The sequence below is a fragment of the Danio aesculapii genome, chromosome 1 (assembly GCF_903798145.1).
Source record: "Danio aesculapii chromosome 1, fDanAes4.1, whole genome shotgun sequence".
NCBI lineage: Eukaryota > Metazoa > Chordata > Actinopteri > Cypriniformes > Danionidae > Danio > Danio aesculapii.
In genome coordinates, this window is record NC_079435.1 from 3,081,423 (window position 1) to 3,097,387 (window position 15,965).

A 15,965-nucleotide genomic window follows, 5' to 3' on the forward strand; every position below is an offset into this window, starting at 1 on the left:
AGTGCTGTCCTTCATTCTCAACCAGCATTTTCTAAATCTTTTCCATCAGTTCAGTGACCTGTGATTGAGTATTCACGTCTTCATTTTTGAATGAGTGAAATCTGCTTAGAGCCTTCAACTTATTAATTCCTCTGATATAGTCATTTATACAAGCTCTGATGACCAGCAGATATACACGAGGACCAGGAGCAGGCATTTTAATACATCTCTCAATTTCGGTTTTCTTTTTTGATCACTTCGATGACCTGTTTACCAATCACATTTACTTCAGTGTGAAAACAGTAAAACAAACAGTTCTAAATCAAAGTTTAATCTCTGACCTAACTACACATCAAATAAATAAATAAAAATAAATCTCCATTGCAGAATGCCCATATGCTTCCCTATTATCAGCTAACAAATATAATATATACTAGGGATAGCGTTCAGGTCTTGCTTCAGGAGTTTACAGTTTTAAATAACTCACATAGTTACCAGAATCCTCGTCAGCACCCTCTGCTGCAGAATGTTTTCAGATAACCGATGATGACGAGAACAAGAACCTAAATTTTAGATAGACTTGTATCATAAACTAAGCAGGGGTTGAGGTAGGTGGGTTGGGGATAGAAGGGGCAGTCCAGATTCACGGTGGCATGCCAGACCATCATGTCATCGTCAAATGTTTTGGTGCTCCCTATGGCTAGTCAATCCCTACCCTGCCATAAAGATCAAATTAATTAATACAAAATAATGAAGTGCACAGATATTTTTACATGCAATATACATATACAAATAAAAAGAGTAAATATTGCTTTCATGCCAACTTTAAAAGATCAACAAGTAAAGGAGAAGAGAGCAATCAAGAGAGAGAATAAAAAAACCCAACACAGGCTCATTCTGAAAACGTAGCCTATATACATTTCTGGAGATCGTGAATAATGTAGCCAGAGGTACGTGTAACGGGGGATGTGACACCGACAACAGGGGTGCGGATTCAAATGCAAGTTTATTGGCGAGGTCAGTTAAGCAATGGTCAACACAAGGGCAAACAGATGTAAACGGGCAATCCAGAGTCGTAGTCAAATACACAGGCAGATAGTTTAGAAAGCAGGCAGCAGACAGGAATACACAAATAAACAAGGCAAGGATCAAAACACGACACAGCAAGACATAGGAAACGCGTTGTAATGTCACTTAAACAGATAACAAGACTCAGCAACAATGTGTGTGTTTAAGAGGTGTAAATCTTGTCTGTGTAATCAGTCCAAAAGTAGTTTCAGCTGTGAGTGTTTAATCAGTGGTGACTTGAAGCAGGTGAGTGTGTGTGTTGCATGACTGGGATTTGTAGTCCATTATGAGTCAGGATTGTAGTTTGTGTGAGTATGAATAGTTTCCAGCGATCTCTGGTGATTCCATTTCATCTAAAAAAACAAATGCTACAGGGTGGTATGATGTTGTTCCTTTTCACGCTACCAACTGACGGCTTACTTCTGTATGGATGGCTTTCATACTGTTACCAGTTTGCCCAATAGCTCGCTGCGTACGTTGTTGGACTTGAGACACAGAGAGGAGTTGTCCACGACAATGTTTGATTCTGGTGAAGAACAGTGCCAGAAAGGGAGTAAGACAAAAACAAAAGGCAATAAAAAATTAAATAAACAAGTAAATAACAGGGTGAGAATGTGGTAAAATCTGAATACATGGTAAAGATTTCTTTTTCTCGATTGTTTTTTTAAAACTGTTGGTTGGGTTTAGGGAAGTGGGTGGGCGGTCAATCTGTGCTATTGAAAACACTATCTGTTGGGTTTAGGGAAGAAGGAGGATGGGGGATCGGTCGATTGGTCAGTCAGTAAATCAGCCAGTCAACAGCGGCCTCTGGTGTATTTACATGAGAACAGCAGGTGCGAATGGCATGTCTGGTGGATTCACGAAAATAAAAACTGCAAAAAAAAAACTAAACTCCTGGGATGTATTAAGCACTCTCCAGAAATGTATATAGAGGTACGTTTTCCGAATGAGCCTGGGTTGGAAAAAACAGGAGGGAGATATAACACTGCCACAAGAAAGTCTATAGATATTACTTCTGATTAATGTACAAAAAATCATTAGACTACATTTTCTGCTAATTTAGGCCAAATATTTCAGTTATTTTATTAGCCTTGTTATAGTTGAAGTCAGAATTATTAGCCCACCTGTATTATTATTCCCAGTGTTTGCTTTTTTTCCCCAATATTTCTAAAAATAATAGTTTTAATAACTCCTCTAATAACTGATTTATTTTCTTCTTGCCATGATGAAAGTAAATAATAGTTGACTAGATATTTTTCAAGACACTTCTATACAGCTTAAAGTGACATTTAAAGGCTTAACTAGGTTAATTAACTAGGCAGGTTAGAGTAATTAGGCAAGTGATTGTATAGCAGTGGTTTGTTCTGTAGACTATCCAAAACAAATATTGCTTAAAGGGGCTAATAATTTTGATCTTAAAATGGTTCATAAAAAAAAAGGAAATCTGCTTTTATTTTAGCAGAATTAAAACAAGTAAGACTTTCTCCAGAAGGAAAAATATTATCAGACATACTGTGAAAATTTCCTGAATCTGTTAAACATCATTAGGGGAAATATTTAAAAAAGAAAATAAAATTCTAAGGGGGGCTAATAATTCTGACTTCAGCTGTATGGTGTGGTGTGTTTATGCAGAGAACTGATTAACAACAGCGTGCTAATCTCTTTTTAGTTTTGTGACCACATGAAAAATGGCGGCTCTGATTAAAACTGCGCCTCCTACTGCAACTAGCACTGCTGGTGCCACGATAATCTCTGTGACTCCAAGGACGATACCTCCTGCTATCATCGCTACTGCTCTCACTGGTCCAATTCCTTCCGCCGTGTTATGTAGTTTACATATATAACTATTGGTTGTGTTCTGAAATCTTTCAGTATTTGTGTAGTGTAAGAGGCTAAATAATCATATGCATTTGTTTATATGACAAAACATGTCTTTTTGACTCAAGAAGGTCCATACTGACTCCAAAGGCAGATACTGATAAGATCAGGGACTGGTGTGTGGACTTTGGGGGTTTTACGATGTGGTTACATGTTGATTGGTCAGTTTGAATTTCTCTGCATTTTGAGCTTTAGTCACATGGTCAAGAAAGATACAAAAATACGTGGTAAAACGCTGCTCTGACTCTTTTCTTTTCCTGGCCCATCTTTTCCTGGTCTGCTTTCCTTCTCTGCCCTCTCCTCCTCTGGAGTCTATCTTCTCTGACTCTACTGCAATCAGGCTAACTTCTGGGCCTGCTCTCTTTGTCTCTCCCTCTCCCCCTCTGTTTCTCCTTCTACCTCTGGTAACTTTAATTTAACATTTAAGCTGGGTACAATTTATATCATATGTTTTATCATTCCATATTTTATCATTTTATCCAGTTATTTTATAATTAATTCAGTTGTAACCATAGAGAATTATTGTCATAAAATAATTTCATTTTCAAGTATTTGTGAATTACTTTTGATTTAACATCAACACTTGCAATACAATACAATCACATAATATCAGCGCTCTCCCACATTTATAGCTATTAATACTGCCCTTATTTCTGTTTTTGGTATGAGATTGCAGAAGAATGGTTTAACTAGAAATGTACAGGTTTTTTTTTACCATCATACTGATAACTTTTTAGTCATTCGGCAAAACTAGTTCGAACCGCTGTGGTTAAAACCCATTTTTACAACACTGTCAGGTCTTGATGCCCAATTCCGATTTGCCTATATCTGATTTAACATGTTCACGTTAACATGTTCTTTTAATTGTAACCCAGATCTGATTCAACACTTCGTGTAAACTCTTGACATATAATTTACAATGTCGCGCATGCATAAAGGTGAGTTCTAGCATCTGTGCCACACTAGGCACGATGGAAGAAACTGTCTTGCTTTTAGCTCTGCGAAATACGTTCGCCCAACTTTAAAATGATTTTGATGACGGGCCATAAATCACAGCTTGCATGGTTTATATATGGTGTCCTCCACCATTCAGAGGAATTTGTGGGTACGAGAGAAATCTCAGGTCTGGGTGCAAACTGTGGCAGGCTTTAACGAGGAGCAGTGGGTCTGCAATTTTAGGATAAGCAAACCAACATTCAATATGCTGTGTCAAAGCTTGTTCACACACACCTGTCCTACAATGACGCAGGCTCTTCCTTCTACATCATTAAACCGCAGAGAAGTACCAATGATGTACAAAACAGAATGGCTCAAATCCAATATGCCTGATGGTCGCATTGTCACATATCCGATTAAACTGATTTCCACATATGAAGGAGGCCTGAAACTGATCTCTGAATACATTGTTTTTTTTTTCGTGTTTACACAGTCATAGAACAGATCCGATCTGTCTCACATACAAGCAAAAAAATCAGAACTGGGTCACATTTAACTGCCAGTGTAAACAGGATCAGATTCAGAAAGAAGTTCATAGACACTCTGATGACAAAGCATACACAGATTTATTAAATTCAAAATATTAAAAAAAAAATTTTCAGAGTGAAGAAAATACAATTTCAACCATACAGTACAATGTATTTAACACACACACACACACAGGTGTAAATAATAGCATGTACAGAAAAAAAAAAATGCAGCTAAAAAAGTTAAGACTGACACAACAGTACAGATGAAGAACAGCTATACACATTTACTGAAGCATTATCATTTGAGTGAGATGCTAATGGTCTAATCCGAGTCAATGATCTATGCTAAGCTAAGCTAAAAGTGCTCCGCCAGAACCAGGAAACCACTATGCACTGAAAAAAGTGTTGCATGCAAAACTGTTGCAAACAATTTATTTGTGTTGAATTTAAACAAATTAAATTGAGCAATGTTCAACTTAATTTGTTTGTTTAAATTCAGCCCAAATAAATTGTTTACAATCACTTAACGTGAAAAAATTGAGAATATTTAAGGAATCATCTTTGAATAATTTTTTTCAGTGTGGAGTCAATGGTAAAACTCTGTTTACATCTAGAGGTACTATAAAATGGGCCTATTTTCTTAAAAAGTAGAGTTTTCCTTTAGGCAGCAAGCATGTCTTTGCAGCAGAGCAGGAAACATTCTGCATGTTATGAGTCAACTTAACAGATCAGGATATAGGGAAATATATGCATGCTTGCATTGTGACATCACTAGGGAATAACCTCTTCTTGTAACCTCAGTCTTGTAAACTTGGTTGGCTTGTAAACAGGTAAAGGTTACTTCAGTAAACTTCTTTATGTCAGTCATGGTGTGCATGTAAATTATGTCTGACGAACATGTTATAGTTGTTGTGTTTAAAAACAAATTAATAAATGATTCGGCAATAATCATTCACTCATTTATTCTGTGTTCTCTAATGATGTTTGTATAAGTGGATCTCTCATCTGACGCTGCTGTAGATCACGGAGTTTTGCACTGTTTCAGCATTAGATCCGCTAAAAAAAACAAAAAAAAAAACAAAAACAATATTACAGCTCAAATAATCAGTGCTGGGTAGAAAACACTAAGTTAAAAAGCTAATTTTACACTCCTCTAGAGTTAAACAGTTGAGTTTTACCATTTGTAATTCATTCAGCTTTTCTCCAGGTCTGGCAGAGCATTTTTAGCTTAGCTTAGCATAGATCATTGAATCGGATTAGACCGTTAGCATCTTAAAAATGACCAAAGAGTTTTTAATAGTGTTTTTATGTTAAAGCATAAATGTTTTGTAGCCACATTGTGTATGTACTAAGTGCAACAGAAAGTGAAAAGTTGCTATTTTCTAGGCTGATATGTCTGAACTATACTCTCATTATGGCGTAATATTCAAGAAACTGCTGCCGTTCCCCTAACTGCAGCAGAGCAATTATATTGTGCAGTGCCTGAAAATGGGCTCACTTCTGCCTTACAAACATGGACATTTGAGACGATTCAGAATATATTAACTTTGATGCACACCCTAAACCATATCTATTAAACCCAGCATACACTAGAGATATCATTGCACTGAAATAATGCAGCAACATTTCTTAATTATTAGAGAATTAAGCCAGAATGAGAGTATAGCTACTAGCCACATCAGCCTACAACATCTCAACTTTTCATGTTGGTCTTCGTACATGTAACTACAGAAGAGCCAAGCTCTAAATAGCAAAATGATTTAAACTCTTCGGTCATTTGAGTGAGATGCTAATGGTCTAATCAGAGTTAATGATGCATGCTTCACCAGACCAATTGATCAGCTGAATTGACTGAAAATGGTAAAAATTCTACTGTTTAACTCTAGGAGAGCTGAAAAATGAGCCTATTTTTATTTATTTTAAATATAGCACAGGGGTTGAGTGCAGTGGTTATGTGTGGTGTGTGTTGTTGTTGGTCCAGCAGTTTCTCCTCACCTGTGGTCTTGATCAGGCTGCTGAACTGGTTTGTTGTCACACTGACGCTGCTCCTCTTCTTCCTCTCTCTTCATCTGTGTGTTTCTGTGATATTGGACAGTGGCGTACTGGATCTCCTCAGCATCTCTGCATTCAGCACTTATTCTGGGATTCACACTGGCATACAGAGCGTCAGCCGCTGATCCAGGGTCAGAATACAGATCATTCTGAAACACAACAAAATAAGACTTTTAATACAAAACATTTGGTTTTCGTATAGAGGAGAGCGTAGTTTTCCTTCAGGAAAGATTTATGAATGTAAAAAGTAGCTTGTTGATGTAAATGTGCTGATGCAGTGATTAAACCTAAAAAGCAAAGTATATCTGATATAAATCATAGATCAATAAAATTGTGTGTTCCTGCTTCACACCACCTGGGGGCGCTGGAGAAACACTGCAGAGAGAAACTGATCAGGTGTTGGATTATTTAATTATTATTTTTTTTAAATCTGAATTGTTTTGATGAAATGTTTTATTAATTCACACAGCAGAAGTGATGAATATTTGATGATGATCGTTGGATTTGCTCTTCAGTGTTTGGACTCTCAGTAGTGATTATTAAACCACACTGAACTGAGCTAAACTGAACTTAAACACTACAAACTGAACTACACTGTTCCTATTTACTGTGACCTTTCATGTAAATCTGCTTTGACACAATCTACATTGTAAAAGCGCTATACAAATAAAGGGGAATTGAACTGATGTTCACATCGAAGTTTAAGCCTAAATATATCAACTATTTTAAAAATCACAAAGTTAAACATGAGTTTGCTGCTGTAAGGATGTATCTGTATGATTTACCTGCGTCACTGTGAGACCTTTAGATTTAACACTCCTTTGTTTCTTTCTGTTATAATAACACACATTAATAGCGGATGAATCACTAATAATAAACACAAACAATTGAAATATGCATTTTTTTATAATGTTACTATGAATGTTTATAAACTCTTTAAAAAAACACATTTATTGAACTCACATTATACACAGGATGATAATGATGATGAAGATAATGACTAATAATCCTCCAGATGTCGCTGTGATGATGATGATGTTTCTCTCAGCATGTTGATGAACTGAAAGATGAAGCAGATCATGATTAACTCTCCAGACTGATGAAGTTACAGGAGTGTGATGATAAAAGCTTCACCAGTGACAGTGACGGCGTCTGATCTCTTAGCTCCATGTGGATTGTGAGCCTCACAGTAGAAGCGTCCACTCTGTACTGCACTGAAACTCTGTCCAGATCCAACAGCAGAGCTTTGATTCTCCTTAAACCAGCTGAAATTCAGAGCAGGAGGGTTTGAGTCACTGATGCAGCTCAGACTTACTGAATCAGACCAAAGCTGACCAGAATCAGTGACGGACGCTGAGACGTTCCTGGGAGGATCTGAAACAGAAAAACACTGATATCCTTAACAATCACAACACATGTGATATGGCATCCACAGATTACATTTATATTATTTAAAATATCAGTTACTGAACCATCATAAACTCACACTGGACATTTAAAGTCACAGCAGCAGAGTATTTATCCCCATGTTCACTTAGAACCTTGCACTTGTATTTTTCACTGTCATCAGAGCTGATCTTTGATATGTTGAAGATTCTTCCAGATCCTACAAGTGATTTTACTTTAAACCAGCTGAAGTTCAGAGCAGGATTGTTTGAGTCACTGCTGCAGTTCAGAGTCACTGAATCTCCCTCCACTATTACAGCAGATCCACTGATGGACACCGAGACAATCCTGGGTGGGTCTGAAACATCAGAAATAAAATGTTTTTTTTTTCCCCTAAAGATAAATACTATAATTTTGAGAACATCGAATAAATCTGTACTTACATATAACAATGAGAGAGACCTCAGGTGATGTGTGTCCATGTACACCACATCTATATCTGCCTGCATCTCCTCTGACTGAACTGAGGATGAGTTTGTCTCCAATATGCTCGAGTGACGTCACTGCTTCGCTGCGTTTGTTTGGAGTTCGCTGCGTTTGTTTGGAGTTTAGATTCGCAATTTACATTTTTATCTTAAAATACTTCCTCATTCACTAAATATTTATCTCTCCTACTTGGGGTGAACAATCCCCTAACACACTCATACAAACAAATCTACTTTTAAACGTTCTGTTTCTCGAGCATCCGCTTGGTGTTTGTAGCTTTAGCCTGCTAGCACCGCTGGTCAGCTAAAGCTACCAACCCCTTTCACACATTTATTTTCTCACTTTCTGGCTTTGCTCTTCACCTTGTACAATGTCGCTTGCGTGTCTGTCCTTGAGTGCAGGAGAGGCATCGATGGAGGCGCTGGAGCTGGAGCTGGAAGCGGTGGAGTCCCAGATTCGCTCGCTGGAGACGAAGCGAGAGGGCATCAGGGCTCTGCTCTTAACCCGTACTCGCTCGTCTGAGGTAAGTGTCCGATACAACGACAATCTCCCAGTTTCTTCAACCCCGCGTGTTTCTCTGTCCAGGCCCAGCGCACCGAGGACGCGGTGCACCCAGGCGTCGTTCACGCCGACTCCCGGCTACCACGGCCCCTGGGTGCAACCGCGTAAGGTGCTTGCCAGGTCCCGGGGCAGAACGTCTCCTCCTCCGGTGTTCGAGATCCCCACGGAGAACCGCTTCGCCCCTCTCCGCGAGACGGGTCGTGATGTTGCCATCATTGGCGACTCAATCGTCCGCCACGTCCGCTCCACTTCCTCCAAAGGTAACAAAGTACGCACTTTCTGCTTCCCTGGTGCCCGAGTTAAGAATATTTCTGCACAGATACCTACTATCCTGAGCGCTGCCGAGAGCCTCGGTGCCGCCGTCCTCCACGTGGGGACGAACGACACCGGGCTCCGGCAGACGGAGATCCTGAAGAAGGACTTCAGGAGCCTGATCGAGACGGTTCGACGCACTTCGCCCGCCACGCAGATCATCGTTTCTGGACCGCTTCCTACCTACCGCCGAGGAAATGAAAGGTTCAGTAGACTTTTTGCTCTGAATGAATGGCTATTAACATGGTGTGAAGAACAGAAATTGCTCTTTGCCAATAACTGGAATCTTTTCTGGGAGCGTCCTAGGCTTTTCCGCGCTGACGGGCTGCACCCCAGTCGAGCTGGAGCTGAACTCCTGTCGGACAACATCACCAGAATACTTCGCTCTATCTGACTAGTAAGTAAAAATTCACAAAACTCACAAATTAGCCACACAGACTCCTATTCGTCCCACAAAAATAACAGTAATGCATACCTAACTAACCACATAGAGACTGTGTCTGTTCCTCGTATTATTAGATCAAGAAACAAACGTACTGTGTGCTCCAAAAATAATCTATTAAGAATTAAACCAGAAAAAACACGAAAAAGTGAAAATACAAATTTCATGAAGCTTGGTCTCCTAAACATCAGGTCACTAGCACCTAAAGCACTTATCATAAATGAAATAATAACAGATAACAATCTTAATGCACTCTGTCTCACTGAAACCTGGCTGAAACAAAATGACTATATTAGTTTAAATGAGGCAACTCCTCCAGGATTCTTATATAAACATGAGGCTCGTCAAACTGGTCGTGGTGGTGGAGTTGCGTCAATCTTTAGTGATATTCTTAATGTTAATCAGAGAAACGGACTTATGTTTAGCTCCTTTGAAGTACTAGCGCTTAATGTTGTCCTTCCAAACACTATGCAAAAACCTATGTTATCTCTCGCTCTAATCACCATATATAGACCTCCAGGACCCTATGTCAATTTTCTAAAAGAGTTTTCTGATTTTATCTCTGACTTACTAGTTAAAACTGATAAAATACTAATTGTAGGAGACTTTAACATCCACATAGATGACGCTAACGACACGTTAGGGCTCGCGTTTACGGACTTGCTGGTCTCACTAGGAATAAAGCAAAATGTTATTGGTCCAACTCATCGCCTAAAGCATACACTAGATCTAATTCTGTCTTATGGAATTGAGGTCACTGATGTAGACATTATACCACAAAGTGATGATATTACAGACCACTACCTCTTACTATATAAGCTGTGTTTACCTGAAATTAGCAGATCCGCTCCGATATATCGTCCTAGTAGAACTATTGTTCCATCCACTAAAGATGAATTTATAAATAACTTACCTGATCTTTCTCTACTTCGAAATGCACCCGCAAACGCAAATGACCTTGATGTAGTAACCAGCAGTATGGATGCCATCTTTACTAGCACTTTAAATACTGTGGCACCCATCAAACTAAAAAAGACTAGAGAGAATAAAACTACACCGTGGTATAATAGTCATACCCGCGCTCTCAAAACAGCAACCCGTGCCCTGGAACGTAAATGGAAAAAAACTAATTTAGAAGTCTTTAGAATTGCATACAAAGACAGTATGTCCAGCTATAGGAGGGCTTTAAAATCTGCCAGGGCTGAGCACCTCCGCAAACTGATAGAAAATAATCAAAACAATCCTAGATTCTTATTTAACACCATCGCTAAATTAACAAATAATCGGTCATCTTTGGAACAAAACGTTCCACCGCAAATTAGTAGTGATGACTTCATGAATTTTTTCAGTGATAAAATAGAAGGCTTTAGACAGAAAATAGGAGATATTAAACTTTCTGCACCGCCTTATACTTCAGATCCAGTAAACACGCCTCTGAATCTAAATAACCTACAGTGCTTTAAAATCATACAACAGGAAGAGCTAGACAAAATTATAAATAGCTCTAAATCAGCTACGTGTATATTGGACCCAATTCCAACAAAGTTACTGAAAGAATTGCTACCTGTTATAGGAGAACCTCTTCTTAACATTATCAACTCTTCTTTATCTTTAGGCCATGTTCCAAATCCCTACAAGTTAGCTGTTATTAAACCTATTATTAAGAAACCACAACTGGAACCCAGCAACTTAGCTAATTATAGGCCTATTTCAAACCTTCCATTTATATCTAAAATACTAGAAAAAGTTGTTTCTGCTCAATTATGCTCCTTTCTGCAGACCAACAATGTTTTTGAAGTGTTTCAGTCAGGTTTCAGAGCTCATCACAGTACAGAAACTGCATTAGTGAAAATAACCAACGATTTACTCTTAGCTGCTGACCAAGGGTGCATCTCGCTATTAGTTCTACTCGATCTTAGTGCGGCATTTGACACCATTGACCATGGTATCCTTATTAATCGCTTAAAGTCTACAGGTGTCCAAGGACATGCCCTACAATGGTTTAAGTCATACTTATCTGACCGTTACCAGTTTGTAAATATAAATGGACAGCCTTCACAAATCAGCCCAGTAAAATACGGGGTGCCTCAAGGATCAGTTTTAGGCCCTTTACTGTTTACAATATACATGCTACCCCTGGGAGACATTATTAGAAGACATGGGATCAGCTTTCACTGCTATGCAGATGATACTCAATTATATATTTCAACTAAACCTGACGAGACGTCTAATCTGTCCAAGCTAACTGAGTGTATTAAAGATGTTAAAGACTGGATGACCAACAATTATCTTCTCTTAAACTCAGACAAAACAGAATTATTACTTATTGGGCCTAAATCCTGTACACAGCAGATCTCACAACTCGACCTACAATTAGAGGGATACAAAGTTAGCGTTAGTTCTACTATAAAAGATCTGGGTGTCATATTAGACAGCAATTTAACTTTTAAAAATCATATTTCCCATGTCACAAAAACTGCTTTCTTTCATCTGAGAAATATAGCTAAGTTACGAAGTATGCTATCCATCTCAGATGCAGAAAAGCTAGTCCATGCTTTTATGACTTCTAGGCTGGACTACTGTAATGCTCTGTTTGCTGGCTGCCCAGCATCCTCTATTAACAAACTTCAATTAGTACAAAATGCAGCTGCCAGAGTTCTAACCAGGTCTAGAAAATTTGATCACATCACCCCAATTTTATCCTCCTTACACTGGCTGCCTGTTAAGTTTCGTATTGAATTTAAAATATTGCTTCTTACATATAAAGCTCTAAATAACCTAGCTCCTGCTTATCTAACCAATCTTCTGTCTCGCTACAATCCAACTCGCTCTTTAAGATCTCAAAACTCAGGACTTCTGGTAGTACCTCGAATAGCAAAGTCGAGTAAAGGAGGTCGAGCCTTCTCATTTATAGCTCCTAAACTCTGGAATAGCCTTCCTGATAACGTCCGAGGCTCAGACACACTCTCCCAATTCAAAACTAGATTAAAGACCTATCTGTTCAGTAAAGCATACACTTAGTGCACCACTTAGGGGGCTTCCACACAGGTTATGCATCTTGCTGATATACACTGTGAACATCAGCTACGCTAATTATTTTCTTTATTCTCCATTTCCACCTGGGGATACTCTTCCCGAGGCCCTCAGACTATGCAGAGTCACTGATTCGATCCAAGACCAACGACGAGATGATCCCAAGGTTTCCATATCCTGGACCTGGCCGAATCCTGAACAACTACTGCGATGGTCATGGAAGAGTGGAGAACATGAGACTGTTTCCTATGACGCTCCAGAGACAGACGAGTCTTCGCTGAGGCCAGCTTCCAGCCTCCGCCACTGAGACTGCAGCTCTGCACAAGACGTTTGGCCAGCGGAGAAATTAAAATGGTCGTGCCCAACTGAGCCTGGTTTCTCTCAAGGTTTTTTTTCTTCACTTCCGCCTTTAGTGAAGTTTTTTTTCCCTCTCCGCTGTCGCCACTGGCTTGCATGGTTCAGGATCTGTAGAGCCGCGCATCGTTGGATTTGCTCTTCAGTGTTTGGACTCTCAGTAGTGATTATTAAACCACACTGAACTGAGCTAAACTGAACTGAACTTAAACACTACAAACTTAACTACACTGTTCCTATTTACTGTGACCTTTTATGTGAAGCTGCTTTGACACAATCTACATTGTATAAGCGCTATACAAATAAAGGTGAATTGAATTGAATTGAATTGAATCAATAGTTCCTGTAGTCAATATCTCTGAGTTTCTGTACCAGATGAATGTTGGTGTGTCAGTCAGTTTACAGCTGCTTTTACATGTCAGATTGACTGAATCTCCCTCTGTCACTCTCTCAGGAGACTCCAGCTGAAGATCTGAACACAACACACACATTATATCTAGTGCTGCTCTCATACACTGATTATTATTCTACATGATGACCACAAGAAGAGAGAAACCTCAGGAGAGTCACCTGTGACAGAGAGACGCACTCCTGGTCTACCAGTCCATCTTCCTTCTGTTACATCAGTAATGAATCTGAAATAATACTGGTGTTCATCTTTCTTTGTCACATGACTCAGTCTGACGGTGCAGTTCTGCTGTTTATCTCCCAGATACTGAAGCCTCTGACTGTATTCAGGGTCCTCAGACAGATCTGGAGGATCTGGACCATGTACAGAGTTTTTAGTCCAGAACACTTTCATGATCTGATATCCAGGAGACGGGTATGTAAAAGTGCAGCTGATTATCACTGATGAGTCTTTTAGTGCACAGATGTGTGAAGTACTGTAATTCACACCCCATTCAGCACTAGACACCTCTGAAACAGAAATAGTCATGATAAAAAAGTTATCAGTAAACTGGACTATAAGACACTAGGAACTCATGCTGTTTTACTAGTTGTAAACAGTGACTCATTACAGATGATATATTAAGCTGATCTTGTGAATATGAATAATGATCTCAGTGTGAATGACTTCAGTCTTGATGGAGGACAGAAATAAACAGAACAGAGAAAAGGAACCAGCAGAGAAAAAGCAATAATGGAAAATAGCAGGGCAAAAAAAGCACACATAAATAATAATGTGCTAACATGTAAACTACATTCATATAATTATATGTTAGTTAATTAACACTTCTGATTAAAGTAAATGTATCCTGCTAAATGACACAATAATAAAAAGTTATGGTTTGCCCAAATTGAAACTCATATTATTAGTGCACAGCTCAACTCATCATTAGTTTATAATGTAGTCAAATATAGTTCACATGTCAGTACATTATTATTTGTTATTGTAAAGTGTTCTGTCCCTAAATATTGTTGATTTCTAACATAATTTATGTTTATGTTGCACACAATTGTGTTGTAATTGTGTGTGGAAACATTATTTTTGTGTTTGCAGATTAGTAGTACAGTTCAGCAAAACAAATTCAGTTAGTTTTTCTATTCAGATGGTAAATGTTTCTCAGGGGATGTAATGAATATCCACTATTTAAGCAGTCGATGTCAAAGAATAATGGAAACTGACAAAAACACTATCATCGACTTCCTATTGGAAGAGGCTAAATTATTATAGGCTAAATTATCATATGCATTTGTTTATATGGCAAAACATGTCTTTTTGTCTCAAGAAGGTCCATACTGACTCCGAAGACAAAGATACTGATAAGATCAGGGCCTGGTGTGTGGACTTTGGGGGTTTTACGATGTGGTCACATGTTGATTGGTCAGTTTGAATGTCTCCGCATTTGGGCTTTAGTCACATGGTCAAGAAAGATACAAAATAGGTGGTAAAACGCTGCTCTGGGTCTTTTCCTGGTCTGCACTTTACTAATCTGCTCCTCTCCTCCTCTGGAGTCTATCTTCTCTGACTCTACTGCAACCAGACTAACTTCTGGGCCTGCTCTCTTTGTCTCTCCCTCTCCCCCTCTGTCTCTTCTTCTACCTCTGGTAACTTTAATTTTACATTTGAGCTGGGTACAATTTACATCATATGTTTTATCATTCCCTATTTGCTAATTTTCTACAGTTATTTTGTATTTAATTCAGTTGTAACCATAGAGAATTATTGTCATTAAATCATCTCATTATCAAGTATTTGTGAATTACTTTTGATTTAACATCAACACTTAACTGTTCCATATTGCAATACAATACAATCACATAATATCAACACTCTCCCACATTTATAGCTATTAATACTGCCCTTATTTCTGTTTCTGGTATGAGATTGCAGAAGAATGGTTTGACTAGAAATGTACAGTTTTTTACCATCAATACTGATAACTTTAGTCATTCGACAGTTCAAACCGCTGTGGTTTAAAAACCCATTCTTACACTGTCCAAAGCTGTTTTTTTTTTTGTGTTGTGGTCCAATTGGTCCAAAACAGTAGGGTTTTATGACACCTTAACTAAAAACTCTCTTCTGAGAAAACAGATCCTCCACCACAGTCTAACTTCCTATATCTGAGAGAAGATGATCAGAAACCTTGATTGACTCACTGTGAATGATGAGCAGAAAGATCAGATGAAGAGCAGGAGCCATTCTAAGCCACATCAGCATCAAATCTATCTAGAATCCAGCATTAATCATTAGCACTTACAGTCAAATACCAGCGTGTTTGTTGATCTGCTGCTCTTCAACCCGATAAGACGGTGACTGATGGACTGACTATTTTATCATGCACTTCTCCTTTTCGGTGAAAGAGTTTCTGTGGTTAACACAGTTTAATATCTGTCCCTCCTCTTTACTGAACATCACTCAGATGAAACTCTCTAAAGTTAATGATGTTTTAAGACAGTCATTATCCACCAAGTCCATATTTTGTCTTTGCAGTTCTAAAAAAATA

General features: G+C 38.6%; 2 protein-coding genes across 4 annotated transcripts; one reads left to right on the plus strand and one right to left on the minus strand.

The window, feature by feature from the left end:
• Nucleotides 1-5,116: 5,116 nt before the first annotated feature.
• LOC130222888 (B-cell receptor CD22-like) lies at nucleotides 5,117-15,679 on the minus strand. Its single transcript, XM_056455478.1, has 10 exons — nucleotides 15,619-15,679; nucleotides 13,588-13,935; nucleotides 13,372-13,489; nucleotides 8,273-8,388; nucleotides 7,930-8,187; nucleotides 7,578-7,817; nucleotides 7,407-7,503; nucleotides 7,229-7,274; nucleotides 6,387-6,592; nucleotides 5,117-5,447 (listed from the first exon to the last, which is right to left on the minus strand). The coding sequence occupies exons 1-10, from the start codon at nucleotides 15,677-15,679 to the stop codon at nucleotides 5,393-5,395; spliced, it is 1,545 nt and encodes a 514-aa protein (XP_056311453.1). The 3' UTR covers nucleotides 5,117-5,392.
• LOC130222894 (uncharacterized) lies at nucleotides 8,382-13,119 on the plus strand. Of its 3 annotated transcripts, none has more exons than XM_056455509.1 (3): nucleotides 8,382-9,392; nucleotides 9,495-9,585; nucleotides 12,778-13,119. In XM_056455509.1, the coding sequence occupies exons 1-2, from the start codon at nucleotides 8,686-8,688 to the stop codon at nucleotides 9,580-9,582; spliced, it is 795 nt and encodes a 264-aa protein (XP_056311484.1). In that variant the 5' UTR covers nucleotides 8,382-8,685; the 3' UTR covers nucleotides 9,583-9,585; nucleotides 12,778-13,119. The 3 variants fall into 3 exon arrangements, with proteins under 3 accessions (XP_056311484.1, XP_056311475.1, XP_056311466.1); XM_056455500.1 differs by having other exon boundaries at nucleotides 12,770-13,117; XM_056455491.1 differs by lacking the exon at nucleotides 12,778-13,119 and having other exon boundaries at nucleotides 9,495-10,326.
• Nucleotides 15,680-15,965: the final 286 nt, after the last annotated feature.